The following is a 20,080-nucleotide window of genomic DNA, read 5'->3' as shown; positions in this document are numbered from 1 at the left end:
ATAGGCATCAGCAAGAGACCCCTAGTCATACAGCGTTCAGCACGAAGACTGAGAACCAGCGTTCGTGCACACATATTTATACCACCTCAGAATAAACAGGACAATAGGGAAGTTTGTTGCTGGTGTTATTGGTTCCCAGGGGAGAAGCATCTGTTACAGCACATTTAACAGGCTAGTTCAAATAGACTCTCCCTGCCTCTAACAGCTGGGGATCTTCCTCTTCACGCCCCCTGCAACATCCTAACAGTTGTTCCTAAAATATACATTTTGTTGCTTGTAGGCTCTGCGATCCATAACTCGAGAATGCATGATGCGATCTCCCCACCGATAACACTCCAAACACGACTTGTTTAACATGTATAATACCTTATCTATCAAATATCTTTATTTCTCAGCATTTAAACTAACTGAACCAACTTAAATCATACACTTTAAAGCGTATTGAACCTTATGTGTGATAATGTAATGTGTGGGTATTCAGGGTTTGATATAAGGACGCTAGTTAACTTGGGGCAGATGCGTGCTCATAAAGCTAATAAAACAGCGGTTTCATACAAAGTCCTATGCATTCGCTAATATGCGACTAGTTAACAGTGCAATTGTGTGTATTAATGTGTGTATGAGAAATGGTGAAAGATGCAAACGCATGGTGCTATTAGTATTATCGCCACATGTACTAAAATGTGAGTTTATCTAAAATGGCGCTTAGGCGGCCATTCGCAAAATGGCGTCTTGCAATCTCATTTTCAAGATGGCGTCTTGCGGCCATTCGCAAGATGGCATCGCCGTGATTAAATTTTAAACTGAACTTGTCTCAGCCAATTATTCAGCTTCGACACTTTCATATACGAGCCAGACAGTGAAAACTACAGAACCGCTCTGAAAATCACCCTTGCTGATAGCAGAAAAACATTACACTCCGCGGCATATAATATGTAAACAGAACATCATACATCTCAAGTTTTGACAAGACAGGGTATCATTTACATATGTCATTTAAGAATGCTACTTGTAGATCCTCTATATAAGGCAACTGGGCATTTAAATGTTTAATGGCGCTATCAGCACTTTGTAAGATTCTATTTTTCTTAACCCCTTCAGGACTAGTATTTTTCCCCATATGACCAGATCAATTTTCACATTATCTCCTTCAGTCACTTTCATAGGGAATGAAATATAAGTAACTTACCTAAATTCAATTTTACCATGTCTTTCTCAGAACAAACTATGCTATAGAGCACAGGTTCTCAAACTTGATCCTCAGCACCTCAAGCAGTGCATGTTTTCCAGGTCTCCTCATAGAATCACAAGTGAAATAATTAGCTCCTAATATGGATCTTTTAAAATGTGGCAACTGTCAATGGGTAATGAACACACGTGTGCACCTGCTGGGTGACCTGGAAAAAGTGATTGGGTGACCTGGAAAGTGTGGGGTCCTGAGGACCGAGTATGAGAACCACTGCTCTAGGGAAACAGAAAATAACTGCCATGGTTTTGCCACTTGTTATTTTTATTATTTTATTACACAAATCTATTTATTTACCACATTCATAGGCATAGGATTCTCTCATTTACTAAAAGTCAGATTGAAAATCGACTACAAAATTGACAGAAAAATCCCAAAATTAATAGACTATTAAAAAACAGGTGATTTTATCTTCTAAACATCATTCTATTGGTAGGACACAATTATGATGCCTATTAAAGGAGACACAAATGTGGCATACACATTAACTCCTGACACCAATTCCTGCAGGTATAATTCCCTTGACCCATTCATCATACTCATTATAATCCACCTCCTCAGGTGACCCTCCTCTAGTGCTGCGTGTAGAGTGCTTTTCCAGGACCATCTTGGATTTGATACTGCGTCAGATGTTTGAAAGACATTTCACACACTGGTGCTCGTTGTTTTTTAAATGCCCAATAGAATTCACTGCATCAACTGCTGCCTGCCACATGGCTCGCTTTCTTCTTGTAGTTGAGCGTTGGGCTCGGCGACCAAATAACTCCCCAAAGTTAGACAACAAGGAGTTTACCAATGCACAATTCTCCTCAAAGTTAAACCTGACATTGCAGCCAGATTTAATTTTGTCAGGTTGAGGCTCCCCCCCCAAATCGGAGTCCTGGCCCTCTGCCTCCTCATCACACTATCCTCTCCAACTGGATCCCTTTCCTTCACCTCCCTATCCTCTTTTGCCTTACTCCTGGCAGCCTCCACAACACGAAAAATAAATACACAAACTGCACTTAAAAACTAACACTAAGCTTAAACACACACACACCTCAGGCACAAACACAGAAACACTACCTCCCTCTATAACTTCCCCTCCTCTATTACAAATTCCCCCCAGGACACAATAAAAATGAGTCAATATTTATCATCCTGCCCCCTATCTAAATTGACTCACAAACATATTCTCTCCTTAAATGCACCCATCTCCAATGAAGAAATTATAGCCGCCATAAGACAGCTCCGCAGATCGGCTGCTCCTGGTCCAGATGGCCTCTCAGCCGTATACTATAAAAAATGTACAGAATCTCTACTCCGAATGCTGCAACTACTTTTCAACTCATTATTGGAATGTAAGACGTTTGATGAGGCCACCACCAGGGCCAATATAATCATTATCCCAAAACCCGATCGTGACCCTTTGGAGATAAAAAATTACAGACCAATTTCCCTATTAAATGTAGATCTGAAACTTTTTGTAAAAATCTTAGCCAACAGACTATCCCCCATCATGCCACATCTAGTCCATCCAAATCAGGTGGGCTTCATTCCTAATAGGCAAGCTTCAGATAACACCAGACGACTGATCAACCTAATTCACCTCACCCAAAACAGATCAGTACCGACCCTGGTGGTGGCCCTTGACGCAGAAAAGGCTTTCGGTAGAGTGGCATGGCCTTTTATCCAACAAACTCTAATTACAATGGGTTTCAAGGGAGCTTTCTATAACGGTCTAACTTCACTTTACCATAATCCCTCAGCCTCTGTACTTGTAAATGGCCTCTCCTCTGACCCATTTCTTATTCGAAATGGCACTAGACAAGGATGCCCCTTGTCCCCACTTCTTTTTGCACTTGTGATGGAACCCCTTGCCGCTAGAATCAGATTTAATAATTGTGTCTCTGTTATCATTGTTGGTAACATAGATCATAAAATTGCTCTTTATGCAGATGACGTAATCCTGACACTAACAGACCCCCACTCTTCTTTACCACACCTATTAGCTGAAATTGAGCCTTATGGTCAGCTGTCAAACTTTAAAATTAATTCAGACAAACTGAAATGTTAGATATCAGATTCCCCCAGCCTCTCTGCGACTATTACAGTCTACATTCCCCTCCAGATGGCAGCCAGACAAATTGAAATATTTGGGCATCAACCTTACCAAGAACTACTTTACTCTTTACGCTGCTAACTTTCCAAGGCTATTAGCTACTATCGCTTCGGATCTCTCCACTTGGGGAAAACTATTGATTTCTTGGACAGGCCGTATTGCAGCGGTCAAATTAATATACTACTCCGACTTTTATATCTCTGGCAGACCTTACCAATACACACATCCCCCTAAAAATTTTAAGAACCTTCAAACTAAGATAACGCATTTTATATGGGCAGGTCGAAGGCCACGAGTTAGGATGCGCATACTGCAAAAGCATGGCTTGTAGGGAGGCTTGGGAGCTCCCAACTGTCAACATGTATCCTATGGCACGCACCCCCTGACCGAAAAATTTGGACTAGTATTGAAGCTCATGTTCTTCAGACATATTCCCCTTATAATCTCCTATGGTGTACCCCTGCTAATCGCCCGAACATGGTCTCATTCCTTCCTGCAGTTTGGTTTACTCTCTCTATGTGGGAAATTTGCACACGACTATGTCAACTTCGCTCCTTCCATCCGTTTTTAATTCTGTTATGGAATAATCCAGATTTTGTCCCAGGAATGATCCATCAATCATTTCAGCATTATACCAAATCTAACATTCTTTTTTCCAATGGATTTAGCTCCCTTAAGTTACTTCCAAGAATTCCCTGATATACAATCTCGATACTCCCTTCCACACAAAGTATTTTATCAGTATTTACAAATCCTTAATTTTTACCAATCGCTCAAAAAATCAACCTCTCCTATAAGTATACAGTAACTCCTATAGAGTCATTATGTCAAAATCACCATACCACCAAAGGCCTAATTTCTACAATCTATCAAATTCTTCTTTCCCACAACCAGCCTTTAAAAGAGCCACATGAATTGACATGGGAAACTGATATAGGAGAGACTCTTAGTCTCGAGGAGTGGTCAGAAATCAGATCTGAGATTTCTAAAAGCTCTATTTCAGTTAGAATTAAGGAGAATTCGTATAAACTTTATTACCGCTGGTATCCAGTGGCGTAACTACCGTGGGTGCAGGGGGTGCGGCTGCTATGGGGCCCAGACCAACCCGGGGCCCGGCCTTCCCCCTGCACCTACGGTGCCAGTCCGCTGTCCGCTGCCCTTCCCTCCGCACCCTCCTCACTCCCCTCTACTGCACTTACCTGCTCCTTGGTTGCGTGCCCCCCCGCTCTGTGGTCGCGTCTTCCCAGTCAGCTCCGGCTGTCCCAATTGGCTGATACTGGGAGAAGGTGTGGCCACCTCCTCCCAACATCAGTCAGTGAGATGGAGCCGACCGGGAGGGAAGGTGGGTCTGCCCTGCACAGCATGACCATGGATCAGGTAAGCCGGGGTGCAGGGGGGCCTCAGACCGGGGGGGGGCAAGAGCGGGACGAGATTGGGGGCCGCGGGCTGAGAGGGGGACCCATAAAAAATTTTGCTGTGGGGCCCCTGTAGGTATAGTTACGCCCCTGCTGGTATCTGTCCCTTCCTGCCTACATTCGATATACCCAGTGGTTTCCCCAATGTGTTGGAGATTATGTGAGCATGTTTGGTGGTCATGCCCCCACATTCAACAATACTGGAACGATATTCATAAATTGATTAGAGAAATTGTAGATGTTCAAATCGCTTTTAACCCACTAACTACTCTGCTTTCTCGCCCTATTCTAAATACTACCCGACCTATACAAAAACTTAGAAAGCATATCTTGAACAAGTGCCAAATAGCAACTCATTGGAAATCAACTACACCTCCTCCAGTGCTAGCTACCATCAACGCAATTTGGATTACTTATAAAATGGAGCGAATATCCTCTATCTTACATGATACCCCAGATCACTTTATAAAAGTATGGACTCCATGGACTTCCCACTTTAATGCTGAACCCCCCCTGACTACTATCTAAAAATTCTCCATTAGAGATATTTTTGGCGTGATGTTGAACTGTATTGGCTGGCACTCCTCTTATCCCTATCTCCTTTTCTCTTATTCCTTATCCGCTAACATTTTCACCAATCTTTTCAATTCCTCTCTTTCCCCTTTCCTAACCTTTCCTTGTCCCATATATCTTTATTTCATTGACTATTGTTGATGTAATATTATGATGTATTACAAATCTAGTCTCTAATTTCTGTAATTTTTGGTAGCCATCTACTATGTTTTGCTTTCTGTAATTTTTGGTAGCCATCTACTATGTTTTGCTTACTGTATTACTGTATATATGAAAACATTTTCCTTAAATAAACAGATTTAAAAAAAAACACAGAAACACTGACAAAGACTAAATAAAAAAATAGACAAGATAAAAAATAAGACAAACTTCAAAATGACAATAACAATACAGAAATTGACAGGACAAAACTCTCAGAAATCACTTTTTAAGCACCTACAGTATATGAAATCACTACTGTACTGCTAAACGCTCCTCCCTCCTCTCCACAAAACAACCTTTCAATTTGCTTGGGTGTGTTCCATGCTTATTATAATGAGTTTCTGTGGCTTACAGTGTATTTGGTATGTTTTGGCCATTAGGAGTATATAAGGAAGTGTTAGTCTATTTTGTAGGTGATTTTGTAGGTGATTTTGAAGTGCACATTCCAAATTGACCATTTTTGTTTACACTCTTGAAAATTGACCCACATCGCACTTGATTTTGAAATTGATTTCAAATTGAATGTTAGTAAATAAGAGTGATTTATACAGTAGATTTTGAGTCGTTTGCAGTCGACTAAAATCGGCATAAAAAATGTACTCAAAAATCAACCTTTAGTAAATATACCTCTTAGGGGGTCTATTTTTTATGTTAAATATCGGAGTCCTAACGGACCCCAATAAGTAGCATACTAACTCGACACAAGCGCTGTAGCAATTCATCATTGCTCCGGTGCAAAGACAGCTGACCCAAAATTCAGCTGTCTCCCTGAAGCACTTTATTGCTCTTTTTGAAGCAGTGAATCTTTTCATTGCTCCTTTCAGAGCAGTGACACTAGTGTGCATGCATGACCTACAGGTCACGCATGCGGACCAAAGCCCTGGCGTTTGGCGGAAGGAAACAGACAGGGCAGAAGGACCTGAAAGGATCCCTCTTCACAACCAGGGACTCCGAACGGGTTGCGAGTGGCGAGCGGGTGCAAACACCTTCTGAAGATGGAGAATGCTCCCACAGTCAAGCTCCGAAAATATTGTATTTTCATAGTTTGATGAATTCTGTCCCCATACACCAGGACCATTCTGGGAGAGAAAGGTAAGCAGGAGATATCTGTGATATCTCCTGCTTTATCTTTTTTATTAATGGCCTGGACACTTAATTTCTACAATTGCAGGTGAAAATTTTAATTTTCACCTGCTTTTGTAGAAATTAAGTAATGATGAATCGACCCTTTAGTCTCTCATACCATGTCCGGTAGTACTTCTTCAAGCTGAGTCATCCTGTTCCAGGGTGATGTCAGCACTTCTCAAAGTTGCATGGGTGCAGCCATGATGGTTATGATCAGCTGAACACATCCAGTCACTACTGGTCTGCTCCGTTGAAATGGCTGCTTCCTCCTATCCTATGCAAGTGCCCTATTTAAAGCTATACCTGCCATTAGCACACTGTCGGGACAATGCTTCTCTGTGTGCGCACGTGTATTTCCAGGCTCCGTTCTGCAGCTTGAACCTGCGTTCTTGTCAGCTGGACCTCTGCAAGGTACTGCCTATGAGTCTGCTTCGTCTACTCTGCAGCATACCACTATTGCAAGTATCCTGTCTGCATGACAATCGGATTCAAGACTCCAGTCCCATTCCGGTTCAAACTCAGGTCCCAGTCCGGATCAAGCTACTGTTCTCCTCTGGTCCCATTCCTGTTCAAGTTCTGGTCCCAGTTCGGCTCAAGCTGTTCCATTCTTGTTCCAGCTGCTGTTCACCTCCGGTCCCATTCTGGTTCAGCTCCGGTTCCAGTCCGGATCAGTCTGCATAGTATTGCCTGTGTCTCTCATTCCAGATCCAGTCTGGTTCAGCATGTTTGTTACATCCTTGTTCCAGCCTGAGCAGAGGTCTGAAGTAACCTGTTTATCCTAAAGTCTATTATAGTGCTTCAGGTGCCAAGTCTTCAGTCTTCTGTTATCCTGACTTCAAGCAAGTCTCCTGTTTACAACTTGCCTGCACATTGCAAGTTCAAGTGGACTATTCCTGTTTACAGCTCCTAACTGTTTCCAAGACTCTCTGCTCCTCATACCTTCGGTACTGCCATTGATGGTGGTAGTTGTTCTGAGGGTCCTCTCCGAGAGTTTTGGGTTCCGCTGGGGTGGTCACTCCAGGTGCTTGGCACTGGATCTATATCCCTCTTTGAGGGTGTATACTCTAGGCACCCAACTCTAGTAGTCAGTAGTCAGTTTGCACTATCTTCAGCGGATTCCAGGCGGGCTATTGATATGCTGCATTACTCACCGTTCTGTTCCCTGAGTTCTCAAATATTCGTTCCAGCTCCTATCTCCTGTATTCAGGGCTAGGGCATACCTGCCGACTTTCTGGCTGCTCCTTCTGGGAGGGAGCAGCCAGATCAGCAGGATGGGGGGGCATGCCCCGGGACAAGGGGGAGTGGCCAAGTGGGTAACAGACACTTGTGGCGTGGTGGGGGCAGGGCCACACGATCGCGTCAGTTTGGGCGATAATATAGACATTGTGAAGCAGGGGGCGGGGCCAAAATGGCACCCGATTTTCGGGAGGCTCCCAACCAAATCGGATGGGTAGGCAAGTATGGGCTAGGGGCTAAGCTCCCTTCAATTGAATCCATGGACAGACTGGGAGCCTTACAGAGATCTTTGACCTTTCAGATGGCACTAGGCTACATACCACATGGGTCCTCTCCATGAGTAGACAGCTAACCCACCCTCCTAGATTCCTGCACATCTTGTCAGCAAAGTCCACGGGTCCTGACTCGGATTTGACTTGGATTTGACTATTCAAACCTTGTCAACATGAACACTATGGTATATCACGATTGACAACACAGGGAGAGGATCCAGTGCAGCATTGGTAGGGGTGGATACCTGGCAGATAACTCCACAGTTCTGCTAGCTGGGGGGGAAATAGGACTGATGACTGAAACTGTATGGTAATTTGTGGGTGAACATAGTAGTTAAAATAGATTTCCACCTTTCAAACCAGGTGTCACTGGTATAGCATATGACCCGGCACCATTTCTTTGAGGGTCTAATTCAAAGTTTCATGCAAGTCAGCCTCAAGTGTGGGAGCATTGCATGCACAGAAATAAATGCATATCTTCGCCCATAAGTAGAGTTGTAAGTATCTATGTGGCCATCTGCCGCCATTCATCTGCTCGCAGAAGTAGCCGTCTTTACTGTCGGTGCACATTTGGAACAGACCTATCATTGGGGTAAGATATCTGTTCAAAAAATTGGAAGCATACATATTCTCAGAACACCTAAACTACATGTGATGCCTAGTTGCTGCTCCAATACACCCGTAGTTGCGTATGCTCAGCTAGGAGTGTGCAGCACGAAAATCCCAAGATCCATCCAGAAAGTGAACTTGTGCGCAACTCTGAATCAGCCCCTGGGTGTCTAGTGAGAGAGAGAGACACCCACAGTTCTGCTAGCTAGTGGAATGGATATAATTTAATGGAACGTTATATCTTCTCCATTAAGTGGAAGCTCGGAACTGTATTCAGAGACATTAGACAACACTGCAGATACCCTTCATTCTGCTACTGGAAGTTTCTGTACCTTTCAAGGTTCCCAAATTGTTCCTGAATGTTGGCATGGCATGAATTAGAGAATTACATAAAGTAAATTTTAAATGGTTACAATATATTGCTTGCAGCAACAATGCTGTTATTCTAATTATTAACCACTCCTTTTATAAACAAGCAAGAGTGGCTGCAAACCTTCGTCCGTACAACTTCTGCCGATTGTGCACTAGGTGTGTCCGTAACCAGAGCTGGCTGGACCCGTGATCCGAGGCTTAACAATGCCTGAAATAAAGTAAATTTTAATGTGGTTGGCCTATAAAAGCAATTTTCCAGGTGTTTATCAAGTACAGAATTCTTGTTTTATGCCCGAGTACAAAACATCTCTATAGAATATGGCTTTAGTGTGAAAATGCCAGATGAGAAATGCAATTCAGCAGTTAATAATTTTCTCTTGTTCTGTTGTAGGAATACAGGTAAAACTTACAGACTTGACCATGGAGAAATGCCGGTGAGTGCATGGCAATAACTACACTATAGACAGGGTTGGACTGTATCCACAGGGATACAGGGGAAACCCCTGGTGGGCCCCACTGTCTGTGCACTTGATTATACATTATACATATGTTACCTTATACTGCACAGGACTAGGGTGTATTTTCTACAAACTATTGCTGTTATTATTAATCTGGTACATTATCATGCATGCACCGGCAGTCTTTACTAAATATATATTTTTTTTATGGGGCCCAGACCATGCACTTTCTAATGGTTAGCCAAGTCTCTATGGAGACAGGCCACACCTCCTCTGGAGGCTGGCTACACCCCTAAATATGGGTCCCTATTACTGCATTCCCCCGATGGGCCCTTGCCCCAGACTGCCACTGACTATAGATGCCAGGATTACATCTGATATTTTCAGTGTGGGGTCACAATGTGGCACTCAGTATTCACTGCTCCTAATTAAAAGAGAGCAACTGGGTGACACATAGGTTCCATAGTAAATCCTACAAATCTCAAATGAAGCCAAAATTATCAATCTCAAATAAAGATCATATTAGTTATGTTATATAGACCCGAATAGCAAAGTTTAAAGATGTCCAATTAAATAAAACCAAATTCTCTCTGCCTACAATTTTACAACACTCTTTTATGACCCCCATCATAACCACTGGGGTTTGGTTATTTTCCATTTATAGGTAGCTATTTGAGCCTATATAGTAATAGATATGTTGGGTAGACCCACATTTTTGAGCCATCTGCTGGCTTCCTAACAAGGAAACATGATTTATGTAACATAGCACATTATATTATAACAAACCAATAGTGTATACAGCACATTTATAAAGGAAGAAGCTGACTGATATGGAATGTTCAGCTGTCCCACACTTCACTGAGTAAACCCAAAACTTTAGGTAGTATCGGAACGAGCTTGACTTATGTTTCCAATAGTTAGTATCTATATACTAGAGCAGTGCTTATCAAACTCTGCCATCAAGACACATTAAAAGTCCAGATTTTAAGGCTATCCATGCTTGAGCACAGGTGACTTAATTAGTACCTCATTTTGATTTAACCATCTGTGCTTATGCATGGATATCCTTAAAACCTGGACTGTTATTGTGTTTTGAGAACCGAGTTTGAGAAGCACTGGTCTAGAGTACATGGAAGATGACTGCACACATTGGCCCTGAATCAGACCCGCTCGCTGCCGGAGGCAGCTCGCAGGTCTGATGGGCGTTTTTTTTGGGGGGGGGGTCCGGCTTCCAGGCCGCTCGCACAGCTGTGGGTGACCACCCACAGCTTGTGCGAGCTGCCTGGCGATGGTCGCGATTATCACACCGAGACCCTTGTGGTAGGGTCTCGTCCACCGCAAGCCCCAGTGAACTTCTACTCTAGCCTCCGTTTGGTCAGCCACCCCCCCTCCACGCCTACAAAACAGGGTGAGCTGTTGATCAACATCGACAGCCGCCCCATTTTGTTGCGAGCCCCGGATCGAGTGATTTCTCGCTCGCTGCGGGGCTCGCGCAGTGCACACGCCGCACGTGCGCACTGCCCGGCCATCAACCCGCTTGCGAGCGCTTTGCGCTTGCGAGCGGGTCTGAATCAGGCCTATAGTGCAATGATAATTCTTTGAAGAATGACATTAAAAAGTGTCTCTACACATGGAAATAATCAGTCAGTAGCTTCTTTGAGAATGAGGCGCACAGATAATTCTACAAGTAATGGAGGTTGTGAAAAGCTGGGCCTAGTTACCCAAAGCCTGTCTTCCTTATTTCAGGGACTCACAGAGGATCGAGGAGCTGTTTTCTAAGAATCATTTACTGCGGGAACATCAAAAAGTACTTAATGAAAATATTAAAGTACTTGAGAACAGGTGAGTACAAGGAATAGGATGAAGTCTCGCACCTCTACAATCTACCGTTGGTTATTACTAAATAACAATGATTAAAATATTTGAGTTTCATATCCAATGTATATATATTTTTTTTTATTTATTTGTTTAGGCTGAGAGCCGGCCTGTGTGACAGGTGCACAGTGACACAAGAACTAGCAAAGAAGAAGCAGCAAGAATATGAGAACCATAATTTCCACAGTCTGCAACAAATCTCTGTCCTCAGTAAGTGCATCCAGAGCTTATTGTCAGTTCTCACTGTTAGCTTGAATCAGAGTGGTATCTACGATATTTTTTGCACTGTGCATGCGTCCGAGGTCGCCCGAGAAATAGATATGCATCTCTGTCGATCTGTAGGCTATTCAGAGTTGCACACAATACAGACAGATCTCCAGTTGTGGCTAAATGGGGGTAACTCATATTTGACTACGTGTTAATTCTCCTCTCTGGGAGAAGCCAAGAGAGGAGATGTAAATGACCACAATGGGGGGCAGGGCCGGGCTCTTTATGTCATTTGGTCCAACCCCCATCATGGCAAAATGCTGTGAATCGCTGCTCTGTGGAGAGGAGGTGGGGCTATAACTAAGCAATTTGCATAATTTTAGCCCTGCCTTCTTTCTACACAAATCCTGGTATTATCTCCCCATCCTGCCCACTTCACTAGGAAATGGGTGGGATGCAGAAGATCTGCTCACTCTTCCGGGGATGCAGGGGACTACCAGAAAAATCATGAGTCTTCCGCACCTTTGGGATAGTGGGTATGTATGGTGTAACAGAGAGTGGCAACAGGGTGTATGCATGTAGGATAAGTGGTGGGCATGTCATGTAAGTATAAATGGAATGTTGGGCTGTTCAGAAATGAGCGTATGCAGAGATCTGCTATTTTCAGATGGATCTTTTCCACCTAGGATGGGGCTGGTGTAAATGTGCGCTGATAATGATGACAGCTTAGCGCTATAACAGGTTTTTCCATACGATTTCAAATACAAAAATACTAGTCCCTTTATAGTCTAGTAAGTCCATTTTAGATTGGATGTACTGTACTGTAGGATGGCTATTATTATTTCTATCTTTGAATTTATTACACTATTGGGTGTTTGTGTTTTTTCCATATTTCAACTGATATGAATAGTATTTGAAGCCCAAAAGAAACAAGTTACAGCACTGAGTGGAAATTACACATTGGCCCTCATTCAGACCTGCTCGCAAGCACTGATCGCTGGCAAGCGGGTCGATGTTTAGGGTCTGCACACGTGCAGCGGCCGCACTGCGCATGCGCAAGCCCCGGAGCAAGAAATTCCCTCGCTCCAGAGCTCACTACAAAAGGGGCGGCTGTCGATGGTGACCGACAGCTCGCCCCGTTTTGCAGGCGTGGTGGGGGGGTGGTTTCCTTAAGGAACGCCTGCCGTTTTGTGGGCGGCCGCACTGACATCAGCAGTGATGTCAGTGCCGAAACCCAACCTTAGCGTCTCATCGCAAGCCCCGATGGTTGCATTGGTCTTGACCATCGCGACCATCAACCTGGTCGGTCGCTAAAGCTGTGGGTGGTAACCCACAGCTTAGCTAGCGACCAGGAGGCAGCACTTGAAAAGTCAAGCGGCCGCCCTCATTCAGAGCGAGCGCTCGCTTCTTGCGAGCGCCTCTGAATGAGAGCCATTGTGTGTACCTAAATGTAGTTACAAGGTGTGTTAAGTGTCACCTAGCAGCAGTATCCAGATGCACTATTTTTATTTAATTCACATTTTTAACGATGACGACTGCTATCACATGCAGAAGTATAAGGACGGTGCAGCTGCATATATGTGGGCGACTCTGAATAGAGGTGAGAATCTACATCTATTTCCAAATACACAATGTGGCCTCAGATGTGGCTGAACAGCATGTGACTCTGAATAAGGTCCTGTGCCTTTACTAGAATAACTCGCATTGGGCCTGATTCAGAACTGAACGCAAGTTGGCCACAAGTGTGTCTGCAATGTGCATAGGAATAAAGGTGGATCTTTACCCATAGTCAGAGTTGGTCACACCTGTGCACCGCCCCATCTATTGTCTTGTGTAATCACCATCAGTGTAATTAGCAGCACTATGCCTGGTTCATGAGGTCCATCCATAATCAGATGGATCTCTGCGTATGTACACCTGTGAATAGCCTGTAATTCCAAGCCCATGACATGCCCTCAGAACACTTAGCCTATGTACTGTATGCCCCACCCCTGAACATGTGGCATCATGCAAGGGGGCAGGGCTACTGTCATTAGAAAGCTGCCCGGACGCTCTGGCCACAGGGTGCCATTCCAGGCACCATGCTAGTCAGATGCAGGGGTCATGGGACAACAACAGTACCGCCCCCAGGGCCCTGCGCAATGGTGACGCTCGCACACCCCTCCATACGACCCTGTACGAATAGCCAATTACCATGAAGATACATCCATTCAGTTGCAAATGGCGATGCATAAAACCCTGAACACCTGTAGTCCACCTGTGAAAAAAATATCAAAAGAAAGAACAATACACACACTCTTGTTTACCAATTTATTACTCACTCAGGGCCTGATTCTGATGGTGGGCCAGTGTGCATGCGCACAACGGAGCCGGCTCCGTCGTGTGCATGCGCGAGACCCGGATAGCGACGGGCAATCCTTCGCTTCGGGTCTCGTACCAAAGGGGGCGTGCTGTTGATGTTGAGTGAGTGTCAGAGCCGAAATATCTCTGGGGCTTGCAGCAACAAGACCCTACCACAAGGGTCTCGTCGCAAGCCCGATGATCGCGATGGTCTTGACCATCGCGACCATCTTACTGGCCGCTCGCTATAGCTGTGGGTGGTCACCCACAGCTATGCGAGCGGCCAGGAGGCCGTTCTAAAAAAAAAACAGCCCGGCCCTGATTCAGAGTGAGCGCTCTGTCAGAGCGTCCGGCTCTGAATCAGGGCCTCAGTCCATAGGGAATCTCCATCCATGTAGGCATGTCATGGGGTATTGGCTAAAAAAACAAACCAACAAACAAAAAAAACTATTCAGACAATGCAACTTATTCATTTCAGGACACAGATGCTAATGAGAGGTCACTCGAGACATTTTCCATAGGAATGAGCGCTGATTGGTCAGTTTGCACGCTCTGACCAATCAGTGTAGCCACACTAATTCCTATGGAGAGTGTCCCCGAGTTACCTTTTTGCTATTATAATTTTTGCCAAGCCATCTGACTTCTCTAATAAGGATTTATTTTATCTCAGTCAGTAAGTCTGACTGTTAATAAAATGGTTATGTGTCAGATACTGCCCCATATGCAGCATTTTTACACAGTGGTCGCAACTTCTCCCACACCTGGAACTTCACCCACACCCACTTCTTGCTCGCTTTAGGCCTGGAAGCAGGTTTAAACTCTTCCTTTTCCGCACTGCACATTCAAAGGTCTCCCTCCTGTTCCTTTACTCAAATTCCCTTCTTTTGAAGTCCTTACTATCCAGATTTTCATACTCCCTTTGCATTATCTTGTCCCTTGGATTGTCCCAGAATTTCACATAACATTTATCAGCTTGGGTTCCTTATCCTCTGACATCAACAACATCTCTATTGATGATCCACATTATCCTTATGCGTCCAAACTACTCTCTCTAAACTCCTTTCTTGGCCTGCTCCAGTGGCAAATGCAGGATTTCTAGAAGGGGGTACTTAGCCAGCTTTAATATGCGTCATACATATTGTATTGTGTGTCATAATTCCAGCATATACAGGACCAGAGATCACAGTAAGCCATTAGATGTAGGACCATCCTGCCTAAGTTGAATGTTTTTATTTAAGATGTGGGCACCATTCCAGAGTATTAGAGCAAGTCCGGGAGTCTGGAAGCAGCAGAATAACCTAGCACTGCCCTGGACATATATGTACATATTGGGCTCTATAGCAGCACATCCCTAACAGTGAATGTTTTCCAGATCTCCTAGTTGATGCACAGGTTATTTCTTACTAGCGAATACATGTTAAAAGATCCACAGGTAGTCCTAATTATTTCATTTGTGATACTGAGATTAACATGCAGCACTTGTAAAATTCTATTATATTACTATGTGGTCATGGTGTGGGATGGGGAGGGGGGTTTCCAGGCAGACGGAAACCCCCCCTGTGTTTGCCTATGTGCTCACTGTCTTGTTTTTGTTTCTTCCTCATACTTGCTTATATCTCTCAGAATGTCCAGGAGATTCACAAATCTCGGGTGGCTTTCCTAGATGCCCAGAAAAGTGGTCAAGTGTACCGGAGGCACACTTGCGTCCTTCTGCTCCCACTCCCTTTCTGTGTGAAGTGGACAGCCTGGGCAGCTTGATGCTATTTGCACTGAATCGCATTGTGGCCTAGCCCTCCACTTTACAATAAAGATAATTGTGGCATTGTATAGCTGGGGTGCGTTGGCAATGATGACACAAGTCAACCTTCCCTCCAGCAATTCTCACTTGGCCACACCAAGCTCCCCTGTTTCACCAACCTGACGGCAACTATAGTGTTCCCCAATTTGTTCCATTTATGACTGACTGATCACTAGAGTTCCAATCATTATGATACAGCAGTACCAGATTTATTTTGTCATTTTCAATTTTCTTTATCAAAACTTTTATATGTGATTAAATACTGATATGTAAATATATTTGTGGTTTAGAATTCTAATTGTGCTGTGCTACAGAATTATCAACATTCAATGTATGGGTGTGGTATAAGAGATAGACAATAATTAGTTAGACAATGTCTAGATCTACCCCAGTTGTTAGACAGTCAATAGATCGACAGGTACAAAAGGTCGACAGGTACAAAAGATCAACACACTAAAGGTCGACATGTAAGAAGGCCGACGGGTACAAATGGTCGACATGGTCAAAAGGTCGACATGGAAAAGGTTGACACAAAAATGGTCGACACTTTTTTAAATGTTTTTTGCGTAAATACCATTCGGCCCCTTGCGGGCTCGCTTCGCTCACCACGCTGCGGGCACGGTGGCTCGCTTCACTCGCCACATGCATTTATTCCCCCTCCATGCCCACTTGGATGGTAGGGAATGACGTTGGATGGTAGGGAATGACGTTGGACACTGGCTCATCTTAAGTGCCTGATCCTAAACTTAAAAAAAAAAATGTAGATAATTTTTGTGTCGACCATTTTCATGTCGACCTTTTGACCCTGTCGACCATTTGTACCTGTCGACCTTCTTACATGTTGACCTTTAGTGTGTCGACCTTTTGTACCTGTCGACCTTTTGTACCTGTCAATCTATTGACTGTCTAACAACTGGGGTCGATCTAGACATTGTCTAACTAATTACTGTCTATCTACAGTCTGGCACCCCAATGTATCTAGTACTGATGTGTTCTAGGGGGTAAATTTACTAAAGTGAGTTTTTAGAAGTGAGTTTTAGAAGAGATGTTGCCCATAGCAACCAATCAGATTCTAGCTATTATCTTCTAGAAGGTACTAGTTAAATGTTAAGTAGAATCTGATTGGTTGCTATGGGCAACATCTCTTTTAAAACTTGCTTTTAAAATTACCCCCTGGTCTCCTATCTCTCTAAGCAGATATCTCAGTTTGGGGGAAATGTACTAAGCATCGCTTCCGCAAAGCGGTACATCCCCCCTGACTTTGCGTACATACCGCGGTTCATTACCGAGGTATTTACTAAGTATCTCGCAAAGGACAGCTCTCCCGATAAGAGCTGTCCTTTGCAATGCTGCCGGGCAGAAGGGAGCGGGCCGCGGGGGCTCATGGGAGGGATCCAATCGGATCCTTCCCAGCCAGGAGCGTCGCGTTAAGAAGCCCATAGGCTTCTATTGGGTAACGCCACCTGAAGGCATTCTGTTGCTTTGTACATACGGGGAGTGCGGTAAAACCCCCGAAAACTGCATTCTTTCCCTTTAGTACATCTCCCCCTTCTATTAATTTTCAGAACTTTCCACCTCTTTGCATAAACTTCTCTACAGTAGAGCATCTTGATCACCCTCTAGCAAGAGCCCATGTTAAAGTGGTTCCAGCTACTCTTCCTTCCTAGCATCTGCCATTGCACACAATGCAAATGAATTGCTCTAAAAAAACTCTCTCATGATGTACAATGTCACTGATGCATATACTGCTACAGTATGAACCAAACCTACCAAAATAATCTGCTGAACAACTATACCAATATGTTATCTCCGTATCCACAAATGCACCTCTATTTAAACCTCTTCTCAATCCCCCTACAATGACAATTCACTGCCCAAGTGGTGCTTCATATTTCAATGACAAGATTGAATAACCTTTGGCAGTGTCAGACTGGGGCATAAAGTGCTCCACGGGGGAATGCAGTAATAGGGGCCCATGTTTAAGGGGTGTGGCCACCAAAGGAGGGGATGTGGCCAGCCACCGCAGTTGCTTGGCTAACCATAGACAAATATTGGTGTAGTTTATATAGAAAAAAAACAAGAACTGATGTTTTTAGTGGTCTTGCTCCACAAGATAACTGAGCCTCTAATAGAGTAACAATGTAAAATTTAGCTCACAGTCTGGAACATGACCCCTAAAGGTAGGGGTGAGGTCCTAAGGCAGTGGGGACCACCTGGGATTTCCCCTGTACCCCTGGACCTTTGGCACCTTTTCACGAACACTGTCGGATCGATCATGGTAGTGTAACATTCCTTTGCTATTAATTAGTATAATCAGAGCAGCCATCCATGTGCTGGAGCAATATTGCTCCGGTATTTTAGTAAACACCGATGCATCTTGTAGTGAATTGAGTACTCAATTATCAGGGGCAGGCCCCATAATCTCTTCATCTTCACCTGTATTTTTCCCCCATTCATTATCCAAGCATGCAGTATTTGAGCAAAAAAAAAAAAAAAGTTTTTAGACAAGTTCTCTGGTATTTAAAATTCCATGCTCCTAAACATATCAGATGTTTTCCTAATCTCACCTCATATGCTTCCTTTGCTCACAGAACCAATTAGACTCTTTTCTAACACTGCAGAGACTGCACTGTCTAAGGTGGTCAATGATTTGATCACTGCTAAATTCTCTTATTCTAATTCTCTTGCTGCATTTGATACTGCTAACCACTTACTCCTCATAGAAATGCTACTTTTCCTATGTCAGTGGTCCCCAAACTGTGCGCCTCAGCTCCCGGCGGTGCCTTAACCGATGACCATTGTATTTTTTTTTTGTGTCATTTTTTTTTTTCACGGGTGGGAAAGGGGTTGGCGATGCGTAGTAGAGTGGAGCGGTGGGGGGGAGTTGCGATGAGCAGGGGGAGAGCTGTCACTGTGAAGCAACAGGCAGTGAATCCTGTGGCTGCCTATTGTTGAATAGGGTGTATTGTGGGAGATCAGACAGGAAGCGTCTGATCTGAGGAGCATTGCTGCAGAATGGCACTGCTGATCACAGCTAAAGGTAAGTCAGGGAGGGGGGACATGGAGAGGGACAAAGGGAGAGACATAGAGGCAGCAAATGGAGAGACATGGAGTGGGCAAAGGGAGAGAGATGGTGGTGGCAATAGGAGAGAGATGGAGGGGGCATTGGGAGTGAGACGGAGGGGTAATACATTCTGTTGACCCAACTACTTAAAAAAAACGGGACTGCTCTGTAATTATTTTGGCTATGAGGTGCCTTGAAAAAATTATGGAGACCCTAAAGGTGCCTTGAACTGAAGGTTTGGGAACCACTGTCCTAGGTCTTCAGGACACGATCTCATTCTGGTTCTCATCCTACTTATGAAACCACTCCTTCAGTGTTAGCTTCTTAGGACCACCTCCTCTGTGCTTCCTTTATCAATTGGAGTACCACATATCTTGGATCTCTAATAAGATCATTTGGGTTACAGTATCACATGTATGTGGTTGATAACCAAATGTATCTATCAGCTCTGGCTGTCGCACAATCCGTGTTAGCGGCCTATGATACTGAAGGTATTTCTGGCATTTCATATTGAATGTCCTTTTGCACCTAAAATTAAAACGTTTCAAAACTGAGCTATTAATCTTTCCGCCAGCCAACATAAGCTACTTACTGGTCAATTTGCCTAAGTGTCATCCTTGACTCAGAAGTTTCCATTTTCTCTAACACCCAGTCTGTATATAAATCCTGTTACATGTAAGAAAAATCTCCAGAAAGTGCCTGTATCATCTCACACAGCTAAAGCTTTAATTCAAAACTGGATGTCATAGTTGTTTATTTGTATGACGCCACAAAACTCTTCTGCACTAGATAATGGGTATAACAAATCATACATGAAGTTATTCATGAAAAAAGTACATACAAGGCTGAAAAAGAAGGTATGGACATGAGACAGAGGGTAGGGAAAGCCCTACTCCCGAGAGATTACAAGATGGAGGGAGCAGCACCGTAACTAGGTGATACGTCAGCCTGTGCCAGCCAGGAACCCCCCTCCCCGAGTGCATATCGTCATGCCAAGTTGGTGGGGCCACGGCACCCTGAAGAACAGCAGTGCCCAGAACATTTTCAGGACACTCTGGTGGGCTGTACAGGCTGCGGTGTCCATGTCTGAAGCGTCCAGAGGACGCTCCTGGTGGCACCACTGCTGTGATTCTGGCTGCAGAGTGACATTCCAGGCACCCTACTAGCAAGAGGCAGGGACCGTGGGGC

At 44.2% G+C, this 20,080-nt stretch overlaps 1 protein-coding gene across 1 annotated transcript in view; it reads left to right on the top strand.

The window, feature by feature from the left end:
- Positions 1–20,080, top strand: part of RBBP8NL (RBBP8 N-terminal like) — a 71,916-nt gene that overhangs the window by 20,986 nt on the left and 30,850 nt on the right. Inside the window, exons 3-5 of the mRNA XM_088482902.1 lie at positions 9,542–9,584; positions 11,355–11,450; positions 11,581–11,693. Of these exons, the coding sequence (XP_088339028.1) occupies positions 9,542–9,584; positions 11,355–11,450; positions 11,581–11,693 (252 nt within the window). The remainder of the gene's footprint in view (positions 1–9,541; positions 9,585–11,354; positions 11,451–11,580; positions 11,694–20,080) is intronic.

Source organism: Taudactylus pleione, unplaced genomic scaffold (genome assembly GCF_031769625.1).
Source record: "Taudactylus pleione unplaced genomic scaffold, aTauple2 ptg000018l, whole genome shotgun sequence".
NCBI classification, from domain to species: Eukaryota; Metazoa; Chordata; class Amphibia; order Anura; family Myobatrachidae; genus Taudactylus; species Taudactylus pleione.
The sequence above is the reverse complement of the archived record's forward strand: the minus strand, read 5'-3'. Positions and strand labels throughout refer to the sequence as shown.